Below are 25143 nucleotides of genomic sequence, written 5' to 3'. Positions count from 1 at the left end.
CCCCGGGCAGCGCCGGACCGCAACGAGGTACAGCCGCTGGCGCCGCGTGGGGAGGTGGCCCGAGCTCGGGTGCGTGGGGGCACCCGCAGGAGCATCTCGTGGCCCTGGCACGGCCCGGGGGCCCGTCTGTGAGCTGACCTGGCGGCCCTCGAGCGAAGATACATAGCACAAAGCACTCGGCTTCGTTCTTTCGCCTTTCCTTTTTTTCCCCGCTCTGTGGCATCATGGGGATCCAGGGCCTGCTCCAGTTTATCAAGGAGGCTGCCGAGCCTTCCCACGTGAAGAAATACAAAGGGCTGACGGTAGCTGTGGACACCTACTGCTGGCTGCACAAAGGCGCCTATGCTTGTGCTGAAAAGCTGGCCCGAGGAGAGCCCACAGATATGTAAGTCTTTCTTACGCTTAAGTCTCGGCCTTTCTACAAATTGAAGTTTTGTTAACTTGGTGTTTCTTGAACTAGTAGTTTATCTTCTTACTATTGGTTCTGAATTCTCAGTTGAACTCTTTGGAATTGGAAATTTTTGGCGATAAGTGAACAGCTTTCCAGCTGTGCAAAATAAAATAATATTAAAGTACACATTGGGAGAAAAACTGTCAAAAATATTTTTTGGTTAAAATACCATTGACTGTGTCAGGTTTTTTCCCTAGCATGTGTCGCTCTCAACTATAATCTAATTTCTCTGATGAAATTCTGTACATGCAATTCTTTAATTTCAAGTTTAATATTATTTTTAGGCATCTTTTTTGTATGCAGAGAGTTTGTAAATACTGCTGTGACAAAGGTCATAATGATACCAAGAAATTATGAGAGATGTGTTGTGCTCTGAATAAAGTGTAAGATATCTTGCTTAACATACTACGTTTTTAGTTAAAGTAGCTTTTCTAAAATACATTTACACAGTTATGTTTCTAGGGAAGGAAAAGCGCAAAAATTGTGGTCATATGTCAGATTCAACTCCACACCTTAGATCAGGTTTGCATAATTTCTTGCCCATCTCTGAAAAAGTGGGTTGAACTCTTGTTTTAGATTGAATATAGGTAAGTTTGGAAGGGACCACTGGATGTCATCTCATGCACATTACTCAAGATTGTGTCCAGATGGCTTTCAAATATCTCCAGAGAAGAAAGAAACTCTAAAACCTCTCTGGGCAACCTGTTTCAGTGCTCGGTTACCTGCACAGTAAGGAAGTTCTGTTTATATTCTAGTGGAATTCCTGTGTTTTGGTTGCTGCCTCTTGTCCTATTGCTTGGCACCACCCAGGGGACCTTGGATCCATCAGATGTTTGATTGGAGGCAAGAGAGAGTTGGTGCAAATGGATTCAAATATTTACTCCTGCTTTTGTTAATTTGGAGAACTGTGGAGTTTCAATCCAACCCTGCCTTGAAGATAGTGGAGGTTCCTCAGAGTCCTGAGAATAGGATGCACTTCAGTTGAGGAAAAAATTGACTGTCAGGAGAAATATTCATAGTCATAGGAAACTTTGGAATGGTTGAATTTAAATACATGAATACTTTATGGACAAATCTCGTTTCCATGCACATATGATCCTAGACTGGCACCTTAACTATAGTGTAGAGTCCTTTCACACTTTAAAATTCATCCGGATGAAGGTATTATATAGCTACAGTGCTATTTGCTCCTGTATTTCAAAAATCATAGTTATTTTTGGTAGCTCTAAATCTGGTTTCTTCAGTGCTCATATCCTTGCATTCTAAATGCTTCTAAACCCCACTCTCCTTCCCCTCTCATCCTCTATTGATGAGGTTGCTCTTGCTGTTTCAAACAGTGTCCTTAAAATAAAAAAATCCTGATTTTTTTTTTTTTAAATTGAGCATCATTGCAATGTGCTTGGTTAAGTGTTTACAGCAGTTATTAGATTTTAGTTCTGTGCTGCTGATAAAATTATCTCATACAGATCTGTAGAAATAACAGGTAAGAAGATGAGCGGTCTGAGGGAATAAATTACATCTGGAATTCCCTATGAATATTTTTTCAAGGGATGGGCTTCGAAGCCAGTGGAGGATTGTTTCCTGGTCCATATACCATCTTCACAGTTAGTGGGGAACTTTTCTGTCTTTTGGAATATTTTCAGTGCTGTGCCTGTATTTTTAGTATGGGAAGATATGTTTGCATGTCTTGTCCGTAGGATATATCCACTATCTGGAGAGAAGAGTGGGTAGTTCTGCAAGAGAGATTTAATAACCGCATCACTTCTTCCAGCTCTACAAAAGTGCATTTAGTCTGCCTTTCTGGTGAGAGGTCATGTACTGACTGCTTTTCTGCTTTCTGTTTCCCCGGCCATTATGAATTGAGTTGCTGAAAGTAAAAAGATGATCCATGTTTTAACTGTTCAAGTTTTTGTCAATGTGGAATCCTAATGTAGCAAAGTCAAACTCAATTATACTCGAATTCTTCATCTTGTCTAGGAGAGAGGAGCAGTCAGTCCAGTTCTGAACTGGGAGGTGGACTGTTTCTCTTGGTAACAAACCCAACCAAACAGCATTCAAGTGTTCTTACTTTTTTGTGATACTGGGGAAATATACAGCCTGTTACGATTTTTGAACAATAGTTAGTCCTAAACTTACAGTTCTCCTTTCCTGCAAGTGGAAAATATGTATTAGACTTGTGATTAACAATAGAAGTTTATCTTTCTTATGTTACTTTTGTTTTTGTTGATAGTTATGTAGCTTTCTGTATGAAACTTGTTCATATGCTCCTCTCATTTGGAATTAAACCAATTTTGGTATTTGATGGATGTACCCTACCCTCTAAGAAGGAAGTGGAAAAGGCACGACGAGAGTAAGTACTGAACTGTATTGATTTGCAAGCAAATCAGTTTTATCACTACAGTAAAAATCAAAAACCCTCAAACTTCAGCTAGGTAGTAAGCTCTGGTAAACCCCCCTGCAATATAATGTGATTTCTTTTAATTTATGGCTACAATCATACAAACTTCTTAGAGGTTTTATTCCAAAAATAGAAATGCACTTCATCAATGAAAGCCATTTTATAGAGGAAGGAAGTAAACCTTTGAGCATTAGTTCCTGTAATGTGTTAGAGGCTTTTAGTTCACCCGCACTTGTGATCTCTGGACAAAAATACCTTTTCGCAGTCTAATTTTGTTTTAAAATAGCACCCCTTTCCTCATCTTTCTCTACAACTAGCAAGATAAACCTGTTTCAGATTTGGATTCAGGTCCCTCTAAATGGGACTTTTTACTGAAGCTGTGAGAATTTTTCAGTCGCGGTTGTTATTTATGAATTCTCATGAGACACGTGCTTTCTTCAGCGTGAAGTGTACAGTTTCCGATATATGAAATTAAGTAAATTAGGTTCTCTGTCCTCTAAATCAATAAGTATCTGGTGTCAGACACTCCCAACTCCCATTAAATCTATTTTACTGCAAGCTGAGAGTGGGTACATTTCTTCTTTTACACTGCTGATTTCAGTTCCTGATTTGTCACTGTTTTCTGAGAAAATATTATAAATTTCAGCATTCAAATCTAGTTATCCTTGTCAATACAATGACTTAGTTATCTAATTTTCTAGTTTTAAAAAATTATGCAGTAGCCCAGATTTGGAAGGTGTTGGAATTTTTTCCCCCTTTCCTACCTGTCTTTCCTAGTCCTTTCTGCTGTTTGTCCTTTTAAGTGAAAAATAATCTGAGATTGGTGGTTATTTTTGTCTTTCTTTTAGGAAGCGTCAAGCCAGTCTCCTGAAGGGGAAACAATTGTTGCAGGAAGGGAGACTGTCAGAAGCTAGGGAATGTTTTGGGCGCAGTGTAAATATTACCCATGCTATGGCTCATGAAGTTATTAAAGTAAGTTGGCAACGTTGTTGATAATGCCAGTTAAAAAAAAAAAAACTATGCAATAGGTAGCATATCCTACTCTGCATTTTTGCAGCTACATCACTACCTCTTCTATATAGACAAGAGAAGTATTCCATCCTGCTTGTTACTGGGTTGTGTTAGGCACAACTAACAAACTTGAAGTTAATTGTGTTCATTTGTATAAATAATAATGATGTGTTGAACAAAATACATGTCTTCTTACTGCTATGAGCTGAATTTGTTAACATCTCTGTTTTACTTTTGCTGCACAAAAAATAATCAATTTTTTTAATATACATTTTCCCTTGTCTAGTTTATGAGCATAGACTACAGAAAAAAATTTGGCTGCTTAAAAACTGTTCTAGTAGTTTTTTGCTGTACATTCAATGCAGTCATAGCATTTTATCAAAACAGTATTAAATTTGTTTCAGTGTGGTTCTCCTTTGTTCAGAATATAAATTGCATGAGTTTGAAGCTGCCACCTGTGGTCAGATGCAATGACCATAGTGTTACAGGCCAACCCAGGAAAGGTTGTTTTTGTAAACCAATATGTATGGATCTAAACTGCTTGAAAGTTGTTTTTGTTTTCAGATCTCTTAGGGGATTACTGAAAATTAATGCAAAGTATGTGTATGCTTCTTGTTTACATACAGGCTGCACGAGCCCAGGGAGTTGATTGTATTGTTGCTCCTTATGAAGCGGATGCTCAGCTGGCTTATCTTAATAAGACAGGCATGGTTCAAGCTATAATTACAGAAGACTCTGATCTCTTAGCTTTTGGATGTAAAAAGGTATGGAAGAGAATACTAATAGCCTTTACCTCTTGCTGATACCTGAAAAACAGAGTCTGAAGTTGCCAAATATGTTTGATGTATGGATTAACTCTTCTGCAGTAAATGTGGGAAACAGAAGAGATGAGAAGAGCACTTTGCCTCTGTTGTTTCCACCAAGTGCAATGAACCAGCTTATATGGATGAAAATTACTATTTTCGCTTCCTCTTAATTTTTAGGTGTTTCTGAAAATTGATAAGTTTGGAAATGGACTAGAGATAGATCAAGCTCGACTAGGAAAATGTAAGCAGCTTGGAAATGTATTTACAGAAGAGAAATTCCGCTATATGTGTATTCTTTCTGGCTGTGACTACCTCCCATCAATTCATGGAATTGGGTTAGCTAAAGCATGCAAGTTAATAAGATTAGCCAACAATCCAGATATTATAAAGGTAAACTCAGTTTTGCTTTGTGTTTTGGTTTTTTGGGAGCCTATATCAGTATATATGAAATTTAACACTCAGTTGAAAATATGAAGGGTTCTTGACTTCCTGTATTTTTGAGGAGAATACTAAAAAGTAATTTTTACCTGTGCTTATAAAAGATGCTGAACTAAACTTAAATGTTGAAGCTTTTATATATTTATAAGAAATACACCAAAGTAAACTTAGATAAAGAGTTGTTCTAATCCTTCAGTTGTATATTCTGTTTGAAGGGAAACTTAATTTTTTCTAAGACTTTGGATTTTTCCCCCCCCTCATTACCACTTTCTTTTGTTTCTGCAGATTAGTTATTGGAACTGCTAAATGAACTGTTACTTTTGTATAAGTACATATTTATCTGTGGGGGGGGAGGAGTAGGGATTGGGAATCTTAGTTAATGATGTATGTATGGATATGGACATTTCTATATTAAAAACAGTATGGAAGAAAAGTGTGATATGATGCAAAACAAATCACTATAGGGTGTTTTTTTTCTTGTCCAATGTATGAAATTTTAAAAAATCTCATATTAGGAAATAAAAAGGCTAAGAGGGGCGGGAGTAATTTCTCTGTGAGTAGTAAGGGATTAGAGAGGTTAAGAGCTAATAAGAATACCTCATGGGGCTGTCCTGGAGGCAGGTAAATCTAATCCAGAAAAGCATTTTAGTATGCAGTTTAATTAACTTAGTGTGTTGTCTTCTTTCTCAAATTGCTTGTGTGTTTTAGTGTATTTTTTTTTCTCTCATAGACAAAGAACTATGATTTTTCATTTTAAAATGTTTTTTATCATATAGAGCAGACATCAAAGCAACTGGTTTGGCTTTTGTGGAGGTAAAAAGGGAACTTTGAACTTTTCCCATGTAAATCATTATTTGCTTTAATTTATCTCTGAGTAATATGCCAGGGTTTATTCTGGTTAAGTTCTGCTTTTGTTTCCGTTATAAAAACACCCACATATTGCTTCTATGTCCTGATAATATGAATGATAAAAATTTGATGTGCATTAGTTTAAACAAATACACCTTTAGGAGATTATCTGTTTTTCTAATCACATTTTGTATTTATTTATTTACTGAACAAGGAATTATAAAAAGTTGTGTTATTTACATGATTGGAAACAATCTGAGTGGGAAAATAATGTACGAAGTTCCATTTTCTTTCTAAGATGAATCGGCTTGTTGTAGTAGGACACTCATTCTGCATTTAATTACAAGCAAAGATAATTAATAATTGAAATGTGTTTAGCCTTTTGTGTGAACTGCTGAAATGAAACAGTTGAGTAATTTCTTTTTTGACAGGTTATTAAGAAAATGGGGCAGTACTTGAAGATGAATATAACAGTACCAGAAGAATACATACAGGGTTTTACACGAGCTAATAATACATTCCTGTATCAGTTAGTTTTTGATCCTGTCAACAGAAAATTAGTTCCTCTGAATGCATATGGAGATGATATTGATCCAGAAACACTAACTTATGCAGGACGGTATCCTTTGTGTTGAAACAGCAGAATGGGCAAATAAGGGTGAGCTGATGTGGTATCTTTTAATTTTTATTGTATCTGTGGTGTACTTAGATTTTTTTGTTGCCTCCCTGCTGTTGACTAAAGCCTGGCTTTTCTGCAGTCTTAAACTTTTGGGGGGGTTTCTTCTTTTCTCCTTTGCTCTGATTTTAATCAATTTTTTAAAAGTGCAGGGGGTAGCTAAGTGACCTATCATTGATACATTGTTTTAGGCAAAAGTTATTGATATTTTTTTTTTCTCTTTAGAAAACAAATTGTTAAATACAGGTTAAACATAAACTCATTGCTGTATGGCTGTCTTGAATTTCTGCCTGTGTTGTATGTTACAATCTCTCCCAGTTTAATTCTTGCAATTTGTGTTCAACTCATTCTCTAATTTAACATTTCCTCTTTTACCAGATCCCTCTTCCTATACAAGAGAGGTAGCATTTTGCCACATCTGTGCAACGTAAATTTCAACATGGAAGATTAGGAAAATGAAGGAAAGGGGACTGTTGATGTAGTTACTAGCTTTGTATGTTCAAGCCACCTCATCTCTGGTATTTCCAGAAATTAGGAAGGAGAAAGTTGCTGCCTCTCCTGCTGATAATTGAAGGATTTAATTTTGACTTTGATGACTTGCCAAGGAGTGCAGATCTATTACAATTGCTGTACATCATATTGAGCCAGGAGCAGTAGTAGTAATCGCTTTGGCCCAAATGCTCTTTAGCCCAAAACTGGGAGAGCGGCTGTTCTAACTTTCATGGTACGGTTGTTGAAATACAATGTAATGTTCAGATATTTTCCTTTACTGTGATGGGAACAGACATGTTGGTGATGATACTGCTTTTCAAATTGCCATTGGCAACATTGATATCGGTACAATGGAGCAAATTGATAACTACAGCCCCGACATGGCACAGGTAACATCTTTGTTCTTTGTTAAGAATTCGATGTGGGTCTGAACGTTAACGGGAAAATCTGATTCAGTGTTATCCACAAATGAATTTTCAGTGAAAGCTATTCTGGCATTACAGAAACTGTGTGCTCCCACACACATAATTCTCACTCTTTCTAAAGGTAAAGTTTTATTTTTTATGGCATTTTACTTCAATATTTGTTTTACTTCCAGACACTTTTGGTAAGTCCTTAAATCTATTTACAGAAGTGAATGATTTAAAGAGAGAATTCTCAGTGTTTTGGATTTCTTCCAAGAATAATCCAAAATTGTTTTCTTGAATAAAAAAAAAATTTAAACTTTAAATTTGGTCTGAGATGAGCAAGTAGTCACTTGTGCCATATTGAAATGGAGACATCATGGCAGCACAAAAAGAAGCACGAAAAGCATGAGAATTGTGAGAACAAAAAATGGTTTATGTAGAGTATATCACTAGATGTCCAAATGTCAAAGTGTCCTTCCTTGTATGCTAAGTCAAGAAATCATATATAGAAGGCAAGATTATAAACCTATGTCTTGGTTTTTAATTGTTTTTTTGTAGCCTGTGCAGCAGAGAAGTTGTGGGTGGAATGACCGACGTGATAATCGTGTAAATAGCATTTGGAGCAGAGAGTACAAGTTTGGCCCCACTGAAGATACTGCTCCTCCTAAAATGCATTTCCCAGAGAAACCAACAACCAAAGGGATGGAGAAGATAATTAGTGTTAAAGGACTAAAGCTTGCAGGCAAAGAGCTCTTGGCAAAAAGGCCAAGGAGTGGTATGTTTTTATTAAATAAGTATATGAATAACAGTAGAAGGCTGTGGGAAAAGAAAGGATTTTATCTTGTACTTTATGGTATGAGACTTCAGAGGCTTAACTCATAGCTGTTATTGTCTGTATTCTGTTTTCAACAAACTACAAGACGTTATAACAAGCCTAGATAATGATTAAGGGTGACAGCAAACTTTCAACAGGACTTGATTTTAACTTTCTTTGGTTTGCTATAAAACTCTGCTACAAATGGTTTACTATAAATTTCAAGCTATGTTCAATACAATCTCTATTTTGATATAGTTTTGGTTTTAATTTCTATCTTAAAATGGCATGTGAAGAAGTTAAAACAGCCTGTTTTTCCTAGCATTGATATTAGGTCAGAGAGAACATAAAGAATGTTTTCTGTACTCAGACTGTGCAGCCTCTGTCCCCTGTATAGGTGTTCTTTATGCCAACTTTTTCATTTTCTCTAGTACATCTGTGATACCTTGTCTTCTATACCACCTGAGTTATGCGTGCTCAAATAAACAGTGAGCTTGTAATAGAAGAGGCACTTTTTTGTTCCTATTGTGCTTTATCTAATATGTTAAGTGTTTTCCTCTGCTTCCTTTGCTTTCTGATTATGCTACTAGGGCTTTATTTTTTTCCTTTGTTACGCATGATATCTTCCTAATCCCTCACTTATCAATGTCTGTAGGTAGTTTAGCAATTTTCAATCAAATGCAGTTTCATTCTACTTGTTCTGCCTTCATTCCGTCTACCTTTTCACTGAGTTATTTTTAAGGCTATGCACTAGAAAACAGTGGTGTTAAAGACATCTAAACTGTATTGTCAATAATGTTCTTACCAGACCTTACTAATATTTTTAAGCCTGTGAGAGTAAATATGTAATATTTAGTTATCTCATAACTGGTTAATTGTAGAATGTGCTTCTACAGTGATGCTTAAATTGTCTTTAGATTCAGAAGAAATCTCAGATGGAGATCTGTTGAAGCAATACTCGTTTTCAAAAACAAAAAGAATCAAGAAGGAGAGTGATGATGGTCAAGCACAAAGGAGTGTGTCAGCAATACAAAGCCTTGATTCTCCAGGGAATTCCATCACTCAAGAAAGCTCTAATTCCTTGCCCAGAGTTAGAAATAAATTCGCTTCCTTTTTACAAAGGAAAAACAAAGAGAAGGATGTTGTAATTGTTCCAGGAACAAGAAGCAGGTATGCTTATATCACATTTTCATAAGTAGCAAAATACTATTTGCTGTCCTGGTTGCTAAATAGCCCGAATACTGAAAATAGGAAAAATGCTACCTCAGACTTTTTATGCAACTGTATTGCACCTGAGCCAAGATGGAGGCTCCTTTGTGCTAGGCATGCTATCTCTTTGTGAGATAGATAATGTTCACTTTTTACTGCAGAAGTGAAGGCTGAGACTTTTCATAGAATCACAGAATGGTTTGGTTTGGAGGGGACCTTAAAATCATCTCATTCCAACCCCCCTGACATTGTCAGGACACTTTTCACTAGACCAGTCTGCTCAGAGATCCATCCAGCTTGATCTTGAACACTTTCAGGGATGGGGCATATGCAACTTCTCTGGGCAAGCTGGTCCAGTGCATCATCACACTCACAGTGAAGAATTATTTCCCAATATCTAATTTCAACCTTCTTCAGCTTAAGATCCTTCCCTCTTGTCCTGTCACTACATGCCCTTGTGAAAAGTCCCTTTCCAGCTCTCTTGTAGGCTCCCCTGTAGGTACTGCAAGGTGCTGTAAGGTCTCCCTGGAGCTTTTTCTTTTCCAAGCTGACTTTCTCAGCCTGTCTTTGTAGGAGAGGTGCTCCAGCCCTGTGATTAATTCAGTGATCAATACCTCTGGGTATCAAAATTAATTAGGAATTGGCTGGGGTTTTTTTCCAGGTAAAGAACATGTGATGTATCTCAAAAAACCAAAGGCAGCTACTTTGTGGCAAATATGTAAGCAGCGAGTGAATACATGGACTTAAGTTGACAGGGCCTTTTGTTTGTTTCAGTAAAGCTAAACCTGGTCGTACTCTGTGACAAATACCTATTCTTACCACATCCCATTCAGTTGACATTGCTGATCTCTGCAGCAGCACTTTGAGAAGAGGGACTGTGTTAGGTTTTTTTTCATTTAGTCACATTTGGCCACAGCTACTTGAATTTGTTTTACAAAACACTATCACAAATAAGTCTATTATTGTGTAATTTTTATCTTAAATAATCTGAATATTTTTGAGCACTGTAATTTTATGGAGCAGTCTTAATACCTTAGTTTCAAAGCACACCTTTCTGAGCTGGAAGTTTTTGAAAGTATTTTTTTATGTTGCATCAAAAATTAATAGTTGTGACTGATGATAGATTCTTCCCTAAATCTGTGCTCAGTATTCTCAGGAGCTGCTGTGATAGCATAGGAAAAAAAGTAGTAAGGTTCTAGTTTCCTTGATAAGTGGTGCTGAAGTATTTCACTACTGCTTAGCTTTATCGTTAATTAATATATTCTTAAATTCTGTAGGATTTCTAGATGTTTCTCTTTCAGGTGAAGAATCTTCTTAGTATTTCAGTCAATTAATGCCGTTTTTACAGATACTTTTTCCTACTTTTTTTTACTGTTATTTGCTAAATGTGTCCCTTAGGGACTTTTCCCATTGCCAAAATAATTTGTCTGGAAGTGTACCTGGAAAATAAAATTGACGGATAGAGACAATGATTGGAGATGACATACTCATTTGCATAACTTTCTTCTCCCTTGCCTTTTTTTTTTTTTCTTTTTCTTTTTTTTTTTTCTTTTTTAGGTTTTTCTGCAATGATGCAGTTACATTTGACAGTACAGCAAAGAAGGATGATGGTGATCTAACTCGAGATGCTGAGCAGGATTGCCAGAAACAGGAAACAAAACATGTAGCAGATGATGTTTCTAGGTTTTCAGAAAGTGAAAAATCATCAAGGACTGTCTTTAAACCTCCTGGAGAAATGCAGAAAAGTTGTTTCCAGTGGTTTAGCAGCCTCGAAAGTAACTCAGGAAGTCTTGGTCCATCTCATACTGTATTTTCACAGCAGTTTCACCAGCAGAGAAACAACTGCATTGTAACCCAGGAAGATCAGATTAATGGGGCAGTGTGTGATGAATCAGAGGAAGAGTCCTCCCCCTTAATAGAACTGGAACAGTCATCCCAGTCTCACGGGTCTTGTGAGCCATCAGAATGCAGTTTGGAGTCTTCAGAAATCCTGCAAGTGTCCAGCAGCTCAGGTGCAAAGGTAAGAAAATTAGACATTGTTTCAGCATTTGTTTTCACTTTAAATTATAAAAGAAATTATGCAGTGAAGTCTCCTTTTCAGAATGGTGCCCTACAGATGATGTAACTTGTGCTAACAAAATTTGTCTCTAAACAGAATCACAGAATGATCATATTCTTATTAATGCTTAACGTAATTGTATAGAATGGATTGAATATAGCTTAAATAAAGTCTGTTCTCTGGTTTTAGTTTGCCTTCAGTCTTTCTGCTGCTATCACTGCAGTGGCTCATAAAAACACCTGGTAGGCAACCTTTTGCTCTCTGCTTTTAGTCCCTGAAATGCTTTCAAAAAGCATATGCAGGCCTTTGTAGTGTTGCTAAAAAGTACAGGTTTTTGTATGAGTTCTCAGAACTGCTGAAAACATTATACCTTAAAGTGTGTATATATATACGTAGATATGAAAACATATATTGTGCTTACAAAAAGGCAACCTGTTTTGAAACCAAATCAATTTTCTCTTTAAGGAGTCTGATTCCAGTTCAAAACTGGATGATGATCGATGTGTTCTGTCTCCACTATTTTCTGCTGTTCAAACTGGAAAAAAAAATACAGTCATAAAGACCAAGGTAAGAATTCCTCGAACTTTGAGCTTTACTAAACTCTGGAAATCAGAGTTTCTACTAGTACATTTTAGAACTTGTAATTAAAGACTTTTGCTTTGTCTTGCCAATATTTGCATTGCTTTATTCTTGTTCATCTACACTGGAGCTGAGGTGATATAACCACCTGTGATTGATAACCAAGTTGCAATGTGTTTGGGGATTTTAAACACTTTGGTGTAAAATAAGCTAAGGCAAGAAAATCCACTTCAGGCTTAATGATATAAATGGCAGTAGTGTTCACAGTCCAGATACGGTCACAAGACACAACTGTAATTTGATTCCTCTGTGGTTTCTGAGATGTCTAAGAATAAACTTGTGTTCCTTGTCTTTGGGACATTTCTAAAAGCTTGATACATTTGTCTAGTTGATAAAACTTCTAAGGCTTTAACAGCTCTGACTCCTTAGGTGTTGCCATTAGAATTGGCCAAAAGATGAATAAGTAACAGGAAGATGTTTTCATCCTACTATGTATATGCCTACTAAGTTTTCTTATAGACAGACTAAAAGTCACAAGCTTCTCTCTGCCACACAAGAATATTGTGTGGTTTGTAAAATAGTGACATCTTGTGGTTATTGTTAGGAACTTATTTGTTAAGGAGAGATTAACATTTGTATTTTGGAGCATTAACATTTTTCCTGCTTTTCCTCAGCAAGACTGAGCAAGGAAATCGTCCTGGCATTCAGAATTTTATTACTTTGGTTTTAAGGCTGTATTTAATATTTTTCACATTTTTTGCTCACCTTGGAAGGTATATTGGGAGAATGAATACATTAAATATTGGGGAATCACATTATGGAAGTACTGATATAATATAAGCATCATGTAAAAACAAAATTTCATCATGGTTGGAGCCCTTCAGTAAACAAAAACTGATGAAAATCTGTGAGGACAATATATTGGGTTTGTTTAGAGCAAGTGGCTAGTAGGAGGATTTCCCCCACTTATTTCTATGGCCACGAATTCTCTGTTTTTCCTTTATGTGCTGGTAGTAATAAGAAGGAATTACACCAGAAAACTGGCTTGGCCGAAAACTAACCTGCCAGCAACAGCCAAAAGGTCTGTCATATTGTAACTTGGACACACCCAGACTCTTGTACTCCTGGGAGTTGTAGACCAGTAAGACCATAAAGATAAGGAGCACCACTTTTGTCTCAGTTTTCTTTTAGAATTTACTAAAATCTTGTTAGGGTTCTTACTAGGATCCTGCAAGTGTAAAACAGGGGAAGTGTTTGCTGGTGTTGAATACAGTAGAACATACCAAAGGGAAAAATGAGTTGCAGATTTAGGGAAGAAGCAGTTAATCACTTAAAGCATAATTTATTCTGATGTTCATAAAGTGAATATCAGCTATGTAGATTAAGTGTAGAGAAACTTAGTAACTGGGGAGGCAGTCTGAAAAATTTGTCATCTCTTACTGTGGTTCCAAACCAAAATGTGAAGTGCTACCTATTCAATTCTAATATCAAAACTAATAAAAGCTTTTTACTAACAAATGCTTATGTGATTCTGAGCTCCCTAAAACCTCATGTTTGTTTCTGTGATACTATTTCAGCTGTGGTTTTTACTGCTAATTATTTTACACAATTGCTGTGAGCTTAGCAAAGAGGCTAATGTTGATAATAGAAAAGAGCGTTCTGCTCTAGCTTTAAGTTTCTTAGCAGGTGTTCACCATGCAGCTTTGCCTACTTTTGGGTTAGCTAAATTAAGTTATAACTGATGTAATTCGGTACTACAGAGATACACAGGATTTGAGTGCCTTCACGTGTTGTAAAAAGGTTGAAGTGATAAATAAAAAGCAAAATACTATAAAGCAGGTAGTTTTAAGATTTTATTTTCTTCTTCCTAGTGTTCTTGTTCCAGTTTTTAGCTTACATTCTAAACACTTTTTCCCTCCTTGGAATACTGAGATCTGCTTAGTATATTGTGCCAGTTTGGCCAAATTTAGAAATATATTCTCTGAGAGAAGGCAGGTCACCACCCTTCCCTCACCAGGTTCGGGAAAAAATAAATTTTCCTTGAAGGAAAGTGAAAGAGATAAAAACTATTTATTTACCAAACACACGGGAAAAGGATAATAATGCCAAATAATAAAATCCCTCGCTGTGGGGAAAAAACCTGGGAAAGTGTCAGAGTCCTCCCTTTGGTCTCCTTGGAGCTGGGGCTTGGCCCAGGACCAGGCCCTCTGTGCTCGGTGGAAAGTCCTCCCGATGTGCTCCGATATTGAAGCAGTCCAGTAGAAAAGGGAGAAAATCCGAAATTCCAGGGAAGGAAATAAAAGTTCAACTCTCAGTCTCTCTCTGGAGAAAAGGAAACTGAAAAACTGGCCAGAAACTGACCCAGCAGCAGCAAGCCAGGTGCTTCCTCACTCCCCTGCCCACAGCTGGGAAAAAAAGTCGCTATCTCTGTGTGACCTTGAACAAGCTGCAAACTGCTTTGAAAAAGTTTTGCTCAGTTTTTTCCTTCCCCCTCTCAGGCTCAGTTTAGAGGCATAGAAAGGCACAAGCATTAATTTCTGGGCATAGGGCAGCGATACGGGATACACATCATAAAGTCACCCCAAGACAAGGTAGAAACAATGTAATTTCAGTAATAGAATCATGGAATCCTTAAGATTGGAAAAGACCTTTACGGGCAGGTCTAGCTGTCAACCCAGCACCACCATGTTCACCATTGTACTGAATCCTGATGTACTGTATCTACACAATTTTTGAACACTTCCAGGAATTGTGATCCTGCCACTTCTCTGGGCAGACTGTTCCAGTGCTTTACAACCCTTTGCAGGAAGAAATTTTTCCTAATATCCATTCTAAACTTCCCCTGGTGCAACTTGAGGCCATTTCCTCTTGTCCTATTACTAGTTGCCTGGCGGAAGAGGCCAACCCCCACCTGGCTACAGCCTCCTTTCAGGCAGTTGTTGAGAGTGGTAAAGGTTCCCCCTGAGCCTCCTTTTCATCAGGCTAAACACTACGAGCTACCTCAGCTGCTTGTCGTAAGACTTGTGCTCCACACCCTTCACAGCTCCATCACCTCTCTCTGGGCCCATTCCAGTGCCTCAATGTCTTTCTTGTAGATAGGGAGGCTGGTTTGCCAGTTCTTACAGCTGCAGTATGTCTTATGTTTGAAATGCCATTTTTTAGATTATAGACACTGTCTAAATACACTTCGTTGTGGCATTTCAGATTGCGTTATCTCAACACAATGTAAAGCACTTTTTTGATTATAAGCTTTGCAGCATAATACCTGTTGCTTGCAGGTTGTCATTTTAACCATGTGTACTGCAATATTAAAATCCCACAGGTTCCTGGATTACGTAAATCCAGTAATACAAGGTCACATATGGTAACAAAGCTCAAGACATTGATACCAGCTAAAGTAAGTGGACTAAGCAGGAAACTGTCACCTCTGCAGAAGAGAAAGGACTGTGATACTGAAAATAAGCTGGGACTGCAATCCACTATTGGTGAACTCTGGAAAAGCTTCCAATTTAAAAGGTGAGTTGCTTTAACCCTTTACTTAGTACCCTGCACACTTTTTTCCCAAAGAAGCAATTTTCTAAGCAGACCTACATGTGTTCTCCATACAACTCAATAAGGGTAATAGTGCAAGACTAGATATTTTCTACATACAATTTATAACTTCCTAAGCTTGATGTAAACATGAAGCATGGGTTTTGGTAAATAAACTCTTAGAATTACTTTTTTCTTTCTAACCAGGAAAAACTCTCAGGTAAAATTAATTTACTGAATTTTATTGATAAGTACATTTAGTTTACCATAATTGATATGAAAATCATTGCCATTGTTTGCCATCAAACACCAAAAATCATTTATTGATCTAAATGCAAAAGCTGCATAAAAGTTGCTAAATTTAGTTGAATACAAGGTTGCTTCTACTAGACTCTGTGTCCCTCACATTTAGAGATGGCTGATTGTCAGAAGTGTTCTGCTTTCAAGATGATGGTGAATTGATGGAATATTTCTGTTAGCTGGAGTATCTGGCTGCAAGAGACATTCTTGCACATTATAAAATGCTATTGTTTTTCCTTGTGGAGATGACTTGTCTAACTTGAAGTTTCTGCAGATAGGTTCAAGGTTTGAACTTGAAGGGCAATGATTATTTTAAAAACGTAAAACAGAACCTGAAGTGTAGGTATTCTAACTCACACTATCTCCATGGGCTCAGGTAAAAACTCCTGGTGGCGAAGTTTTCCCAGCTTTAAGTGGCAATCTCAGCTTTGAATAAATAAGTCTTATTTAAACAAAATTATTTTTACTAACTTGAAACCAAACGTTCCAAATGTGAGTGGAACAAAAGTATTCTTTGCACTGAGTAGTAAATGTTGATACTGATAAGCATGTGTTAACTCATATGAATGTATTTTAGTAAGTTTGGGCCTTAGGTTAGGTTATTGTAAACATACAACTGCTTTCTGTTTAAAAAATATTACTTGTGGTATTTACATTTTTAGAAATCTTACTTTTTATTATCCTCCTTATGGGTGTAAGAATGACTGACAGTTTCAAGGAAGAAGTGAAAGTGTTTGTGCATTTATTGCTTGACCTCTGTTTGGGAATGTCTGATCAGAGTCGCTCACACAGAGAAAATTCATGTATTTGGATTTATCCGAATACAGGCCGATAGAACAGTGTGAGCCTAGGTGGCACTCTCTGCTGATGGTTGGAAGACTAGGTTCCCACCATGCACATTTTAGTCATGCAGTTTTGGTTGGTTTGTAACCTCTGGGTGTTTATACTGGGGATATATATTTTTGCATTACTTACTTCTATATAAGCAATAGTTTATTAGCTTTTAGGGGATTTTTTTTCTCAACACATTTCACAAAATTGGGGGGTTTTACTGCTAGGACTTGCTTAGCTCTGAGTATTCTTTATTTTGTCAGATTTTAAGATGTTTCTTAATTAGCCTAATGTTTTAACAGTTACATTACCTTATGGCAAATAAATCGTGGGACACTAATCTGTTCTCCCTTAATGTCAAGACTCACAGGATAGAGATACAGAGATATAGAGATATAGAGATATCTATAAGACTACACTTATTCAGAAGACTTAAATGTCAAGGAGGCATGTACAAACCAGAGTAGGATGGTGTGCATACAGTCTTTCATAGATAAAGCTAACAGCTATTATTCTTTCACTTTCAGTGAAGTTGTTCAGTTGTACTAAAATTGAAATTAAAACTGCATCACAAATTTTTATTTTGTACTTATTCATAGGTGGAGTGGGTAGTTAGGTGAGGGGTCTTGCTTTGTTTTAACCTGTGTATTCTTACTCGCCTGTGGTTAGAAAAACAAAATATCATATAATTCTTTCGTTTTGTTTTGTCTTTGGTTTTTTTGTGCAGAGAGTATGAAAAACTTCCTTCTTGTAGAAAGTCAGATCCTCTGTCTCCAATCAAAGATAATATACAGCTCACTCCAGAAACAGAAGAAGAAATCTTTAATCATCTGGAACGTAGTCATGTTCAGAGAGCTATATTCCAGTGAACTGCACGCTGTTCACAATGGGAAGGATTTTTAATCATTGTCAAAATTTACCTTTTGGGTATTCCATCATTATAGAAAAGATTCTTTAAAAACCAGCTATATACTTTAGTCTGACTAGTGATTTATAATCTCTTTTATAAAAGCATGAATTCAAAGGTACAGTTCTATACTGTTTGGAATAAAATAATTCAGATTCCTCTGTTCTCTTATTCAAAGTCCCCATGCTGAATTTTTCTCCAAACACTTTTTGTTGCCCCTGGGCATTTTATGTAGGTCTCACATACAATCCAAGTTTCTACAACAGCAGCAGAACAAGTTTGTGCCTTAATTTTTAATAGTTAATAATTTTTTGCCTCTTTCTTTTTTCCTCTTGAGGCTAATCTGGCTTCAAGACAGGTTTAAAACTGCTGTTAAGTGTGCATAACAGTCTGCAGTATACTTCCAGCACTGATAACTATTTCTTTTCCCTATAAGGTAAGACTTGTTCTCTCAACAGCTAGCTTTCTGTTTGATATTGTTGTGTTGGTGGTGGGAATAACTTGGAGTCTGCAGAAAGGAATATCACAGATAACTGGTCCCCAAATTCTCACATTAATAGAATGATATCCAAAAAATATGTGTTTCTCTGTTTAACCTGCCTGTTTCACATTTGTATTCTTCTCCAACAACAGACACCCAAAATACCAGTCCTCAGAGGTAGGGTTACAAAATAGCATTGTCATCACAACAGGCCAAGCTTCAGTGTTCAGCTAAAGGGAAAGAATGCAGGAGACTGCAGTCCTTGCTGTGTTTGACTGAATTACCATTAAATAGTATGATGAGATTTCAGATTTCTACATTAAAAATCAGGATTTGAGTCAGTGTAAAGGTACGTCTGAAATTTTTCCATTTTTAGGAATGGATAGTATTTCTTTCTGCAGCAGATAAAGGTACAGAAAGATATCTTAACCTGTGAAATATCTTTTCCTTCCTGAGATTAATACTTTCCCTCAGCCTTTGAGATTTTGCAAGAGTTTCAAGTTTGAAATTACCTATGAGAGGCAGAGGTTTCTTAGGTTGCAATGTACTTTTTTCTCTCTCTAAGAGAATTTCCATCTATGAAACTAAGGTGACCAGCTGAATTAAATTACAAAGAAGCTGCTTAAAAGAGTATGTTTTGCACACATTTGTGGGATCAGCCCTCTTATTTCTGCATTTGTGTTGAAGGTACAGGATAGAAGGAATTGAAGTAATGATGTTCTAGGACAGGCTTTCATACATGCACCACTAGAAAATGCCTACTCCTTTAATGTTGCTCTTCAGTGAGAATTCTCTCAGGTATGACGTTACAAATATAGGCCAGCAATAAACGTTTGTGTTTCCAGTCACAGAGCTATTGTCTAGGATGAATCTTTGTGTTCCTACAAATACAGTAAAAATGACAGAATGAATCTTCGAAGGGAAAACATAAAAATAGTTAATTTTCATCCATTGCTTATTTATCAGTGTGCAAGTTTATTTTGTACAGTGCATCCTTGCCTTTTTCCTGGCCCTTCAATCAAAGGGCCACTTGTTCCTGCTTTAGTGGCTCATCATAAGAGACAAACTACTTCTTCTTGTACTATCAAGGACAGGTAATTTTAAGGGATTATCTTACATGCAAGCTACATTGTATGTTCTTAAAGCAGATTTCTTAAAAATACTTCTGTATAGTTTCTGATTTGTGTTTTGGAGGTCTTGGGTACTGACTTCATGTTACAGGGGATTCTTCTCAGGAATAGAGGCATCTGTTACATTATGTGTAAATATGTAACATGTGTAAGCATATAATAGCATTTAAGTTTTATACTTTTAATGTGGAGTTATTGTGTTGGTGTCTGCTCTGTGGAAGGTACAATAACATAAATGCAAATGAATTGGTGCAAGACTTTATTCCTGAGTTTAATAGGGTAAGGTAATACTCTCTAGTAAAAATAATTAAGTAGCAAAATAGGAGAAATTATTACAGGTTTTGATGGCCTGGGGAGGATAAAATATAACACCATGAAAAAGAAGAAAAGAAAACATGGAGGAAGGAGAGTTTGGTGATTTTAAAAAAGTAGGCATTTTAAAGTTGGGTAGTTGGAAAACAAGAAGTGAATAGGAGGAATTGAAAGCAAACGGCAAGCAGAGGCATGACTTTGTGTGTTGCTTGCTTTATAATCTCATAAAATACTAAGTATACCTTTTTAATATCTGTAACCAATATTTCTAATTTTATCAGCAGGACTTTAGAGTATTCTTACAAAATGGATGACATTGCTATACCATATTAAAAGGGTAAATCGGTCCCAGCAAAACTGAATTTACTGATGGTGGTCATATCAAGCTTCACTTTTGAAAGTGCTGGCTGGCCATTCCTTCATCAGAATGCCCATGTGACCTATAATATTCAGTATCACAGAGAATTACTGTGAGATTGTGTGATCATCCAAATCCTGTAATGGTTTTGAACATGTAGGTAAATGACTTGCCCAAATTCAACTGAGTATTTCTGCTTAAATCTCTTTATTCCTTCTCATATCAATACAGTACTTACAGTCATTTTTATGAATGCATGTGAACAAGGATGTTTTGAGGTCAATTAGCAGCTGTTAGCATATTTTTTTAACAATTAGCTAGTTCTGTTAACTAAATACAATTTTAGATATTTCACCTCACCATTTTTTTTCTTCAATGAAGACAATTTTAAATTAGCTAGTGCTAACTTTACTATATTAAAACCATTTTCATTAGCAAACACAATGACCTTCAATGTTCACCTGAATTACAGTGGACTTTTTTTTTTAAAGTTTTAGCTAGAACTAAATAACCTAAGTATTGATTTATTAATAATTTCTAGAGTAAATATAGAGAACACTGACTTCTTAGATTATGGTTGTGAAATACGAGAAACCATTGACCATTTTTGATAGGTTTTTGTTTGGGGATTTTTGTTGTTGTATGGTTGTTTTTTTAATAAGGTAAATTGCTAAGCAAAGTACCATTCAGTTAATGGTCTAAAATCAGATATAAACTAAGCTGGATTGTCCTGTGTCCAATATTATATGAATGTTCAGAGACTTTAATAAGCTAATATTTGTATTGGCTTAAAAGTCTCCTTCTTGGAGGTCAGTCACAGTGAGAACATCCATCTTCTCACTAAACTATAAAAATGATACAGTTTTGGAGGCTTCTGTGGTTTGTCTTGTTTTTCTTGGTTTCCTGTGTCTGGCATGCGCATTTTGCCAATGCCAGAATCCTGAAGTGATCTGTTGGACAAATTTGTCTGACAATAAAGACCAAGAGACTTGGTCAGTTTTCTTCATGCTAATGTAGATTTTACCCACTTTGATTTCATGACATTACTAGCTTTAGCTATGCAAGAATATTATGTTCCTATGTTCTGGTCAGTATTTTTAAGTCAAATTTCATCTAGCTTTAAAGAAGAGGAAAAAAAAAAGCACACCTGCTGGCAGTGCTTAGCTGAATAAATACAAAACACACATAAATATCACTGTATTTGTACTAGTGCATCTTTTGCATACCCTCAGGTTTCTTTTTTAAACAATTCTTTAAAACACATAAAAGTTTTGCATAACAGAGAAGTTATGGTAGTCAAAGTGTAGTTTGGGGTTTTTTTTGGCTGCCATTATGCTTTCTCCTCAGCAAAAATAATACAAAAGACTTCTCTTCTTTGCCCTAGCCCCCATTTTGATTTATTTATGTATTAAACCATCAAAATGTCTTCCACTTATCTGCTTTTTAAGCCAGCAGTGACAAGTGGAGAGAAGGAATTTTGTGAATTTTCTGGTAAAGTTCCAGTAGTCTGCAGTAGCAATTTCCTCAAAATTAGTGATTGTTTGGTCTGTCTTCAAAGCAGTCCACTGAAGATTTCTATAATTTCCCAGGTTATAGATTTATTATTCTAATCTTATTTTCTCAACCTTGAAGGTAGTTCACTGACGTCATTATTTGTCTTCCAGGCAATAACACTGATTACTGAACTTTATAGCTATGAATTTCTGTTTTCATTCCCTCTTTTAATTTTTAGACTTGCTTCGTGGTACTGGCATGAAAGTGGAACAGTAATTTAAGATATATTTATTCTACCTTTCCTCCTCTATACCAAAGGATAATGTTTGATCTGCAGCCCCACTTTCTTTTTCCCATGCAAAGTTATACAGCTACAATAGGCACTAAGAGACTGTGAAACTAGATGGCTGAGAAAGTTCAATTTTACCTGAGACTCACTGACTTCTGTGGTTCAACAGAGGTATTTAAAAACACCAGCCCAACATGCTGAATTTGCTTCGTGTTTGCCCAGTACCAAGTGTAATAGACCACTGACCTCTGGCAAGTATTTGAAAGACAAAATCCTTCAAATTCTGGTAGAAAATCTCATTAAGGTCTGTTCCAAATCTTCTTCATAAACTACAGTACAATTTAAGGCAACACAGCAAAGTAAGAATAAGGGAGGTGTTACCAATGATTAGAGTGAATATTTAGACTACACTAGTCTTAGGGCATTAACTAAGACTATTTTTGTAACCAAATATAAATAGTAAACAGCACATTGCTACCTGTAAAGTCTTAGAGCTAATAGTGAATACAAATTAACAAACATGTTAATTTGACTTTCATGAGACAGTGTTTCAGCCTAAATGTACAGAGAAGTATCAAGACTTTGTACTATGTAACGGTGCGCAGCTCAGAAGGTTTGGGGGCTCAGGGTGTTCCTTGGAGGCAGGGCTCTTGCTGAATCCAACCCACTACCTGTGTCTAGAAAGCTGGGTAATATTTATTGCTATGTTAATTAAACACAAAATAGGATAATTGCCATCCATATCTGAAAACCATGTGTGCCTTGCTTGAGGATCTGAAAATAGGGACTATTTTGCACAGTAAATCAGAGCTTACTCCTGATTTGCTGGCACGCCTCGTAATAAAGTAAAAGACATTTACAAATTTCTGGCCTTAGGACCCTGATCACAAATCTATACCTGAACCCAGCTTTCACAAGGAAAGACTCTCCAAACATATATTTTCAGCTGAACAGTTCAAAAAGCTCCCACCACTTACCAAGTATCACCAAATTTAAGCCAAATAAAGCAGTTCTGGTGTACAAACATTTTAGGCAAGGTGTGTAAAGTACTTCTTCCACTCTCCTTGACACTCTCCAGTAGCAAGGAGTACTGTTTTGGGCACCATGCTTGAAGAAAAATGTAGACACCCTGGAGACAATCCAGGAGAAGTAAAAAGAATGAGCAACAGTCTAGAAGGCAGTATGAGGGAGGGTGGAAGGAATTGGCATTGTTTAGTCTAGAGATGGGAGGACTAAGGAAAGATGGGATGTCAGCCCATAACCATGAACACTGTTTCTGCAAAACAGAAAATATCAACTATAGATTGGGAGAAAAGTAATGAAAAGAATGCAGCCGGGGAGCTTCAGTCTTGTGGCTAAAGTAACTTTCCTTAGAGTGGTTAAAGGCTTAATAAAGTTTTCTAGCTACATTTCATTTTCAATTTAGAAATTCAATAGTGAATCTGCAAAGATGTGAACCACAAGTAAACTCTGTATATAAGCTGTAACTTCTAGGCTGATTCAGAAGCCTTAACAATAAACTCTCTAGGATGTCTGGAAGATTTTCTGTTTAACAAGTGCCTGCAGTAAGTCATGCCCATGTAGGATGACGGGATACTTACTAGCTGCTGAATGCAACTGAGTTGAACGTAATTGGTGCTAAGTTTATAAGTAGCAGGACTCTATTTTTATTTGGGTTTTTATTCCATTTTTCAGACCAGCAAGAAAATCTCCTGGGGTTGTAGTGGTTCAATCCCAATTTTTCTTTGAATTTTTTTCTTTTTGTGGGCCACTGAACAGAGGCATTAATTTTGCTCACAGTCATAGTAGTTAATTTTGTGTAGGATTTGGTCCTCTTTCTATTCTGAATCTATAATGTTTCCAGAATTGAAAAGTGGCTTTAGAAACTTTCAAACCAGTTGCTCTGAATCTTTTTATGCTTAATGAGGAAACTGATTTTTCTTTTTTGTATCAATCTTCTTCAATTCTGAATGTTTTGGAACGGAGTTTTCAGCCCTGTCTTATTGCTCCATTCCTACTCCTTTCTAGGGATCTAAACAATAAATTCACTAAAGACTAACCATTTTAGCTATAAACAAGCTAAATCTAGGACATTGCATCATTTTCTATGATTGAAAATTCATAGAAATTAAAGGACATTTTAGGCTCATATCCTTCTGAACTCAAACTTGAAATTTTATACTTCCTTTGCGGAGAGAAGTGTTTATATTACTCACATTTACTTTATTTGTATTTCTAGAGACCTAATAACTCAGCAGAGACCATTTACCAGTGATTTGCAAACACATCTAGTCAGAAAAGAGGATCAAGCTGGGCTCCCATCCTAGAGGGCTACTAGAAATCATCAGATATGGCAGGTAGAGGAAGTTCCTCCATCACAATTCTATTTTACTTGATATGTTATATTGTGCCATACCTTCTTAACTCCTTAAGGATGCAAGTTTTCTAGAGTACTTGCCTGCTTGATAGAACAAATAAGTATACAGCTGTCAAATGCAACTATAGAGAGAGTAAATTCTGAGTTGCAGTCATTCTAGCTTTTATAGTTCTCAGTAACAGATCTCAAAGCTACAAAGGTCAACAGTACTGTCTTCATTTTTTAAAAAATAGAAACTCTAAGATTTGGGCTGGCTTGTAGGATTAGCCACTGTTCTCCTCTAAAGCAGTGAGAGACTGAAATATAGCACTTAGGTACTTTGAATCACAGTTCTGCACTGTAACAAGGAGACAGCATTCCTGAAGTCACCTGAAAGCACCTTGAAAATTATATCAGCAATGAGACCTGATTTGCTGCCAACCCAGAGACTGTCCTGGAGTTGATGTAGGAATGTCCTTCCATTGTAGCTAAAGGTGCATTAACTCTGCTAAGGGAAGCATCCCAGATTGCCTGGGACAGACCTGGGTGTGAGATGGAGCATGATGCCCATGTCAGCCAATTTTGATGTTTCTTTGGGAAGAGAGACTGGAGTTCTGCTCTAGCATAAAGTTTACAAGTTAATGCAACCTTCTGCAATGGGTCACAGATCATCAGAAAGGAATGGTATAAGCATAGAAGCCCAAAAACTTCAATTCTTAAGGTTGACTGTAAACTTAAAAGCAGCTTTTAGGAGCACCATTGTCTCTTGATTTATTTTAGGTTCTGCACCAGAAAAGCTAAAGAAAGGGAATAGAATAACAGAGATGTGTAAAAGGAAGCAGGAGTAATGTCCAGCAGATAAGAACTCACCCCTAATTCCAAGAAAAAAACATTCATCTCATTACCCTTCCCAGCTGGCCCTGTTTGTATATAAGTGGGTAATAAAACAAGATTCTTCAAAAACA

At 36.6% G+C, this 25143-nt stretch overlaps 1 protein-coding gene across 2 annotated transcripts; it reads left to right on the top strand.

Moving 5' to 3' along the window:
- The first annotated feature begins 6 nt into the window (after window positions 1-6).
- On the top strand, window positions 7-25143 carry EXO1 (exonuclease 1). 2 transcript variants are annotated; one of them, XR_001862576.1, is made up of 15 exons: window positions 225-385; window positions 2682-2801; window positions 3698-3821; window positions 4487-4624; window positions 4844-5056; window positions 6385-6572; window positions 7414-7510; window positions 8087-8303; window positions 9260-9512; window positions 11109-11571; window positions 12076-12177; window positions 15512-15705; window positions 17579-18194; window positions 24062-24179; window positions 24959-25143. XR_001862576.1 is itself a non-coding variant. In XM_008635320.2 (13 exons), exons 1-13 carry the CDS (start codon window positions 225-227, stop codon window positions 17718-17720), a joined length of 2412 nt encoding a protein of 803 aa, XP_008633542.1. In that variant the 5' UTR covers window positions 7-224; the 3' UTR covers window positions 17721-20908. The 2 variants fall into 2 exon arrangements, 1 of the variants encoding a protein (XP_008633542.1); XM_008635320.2 differs by lacking the exons at window positions 24062-24179; window positions 24959-25143 and having other exon boundaries at window positions 7-385; window positions 17579-20908.

The sequence above is a fragment of the Corvus brachyrhynchos genome, unplaced genomic scaffold (genome assembly GCF_000691975.1).
Source record: "Corvus brachyrhynchos isolate BGI_N302 unplaced genomic scaffold, ASM69197v1 scaffold595, whole genome shotgun sequence".
NCBI lineage: Eukaryota > Metazoa > Chordata > Aves > Passeriformes > Corvidae > Corvus > Corvus brachyrhynchos.
Note: the sequence above shows the minus strand (reverse complement) of the source record. Positions and strands in the feature narration are given on the sequence as shown.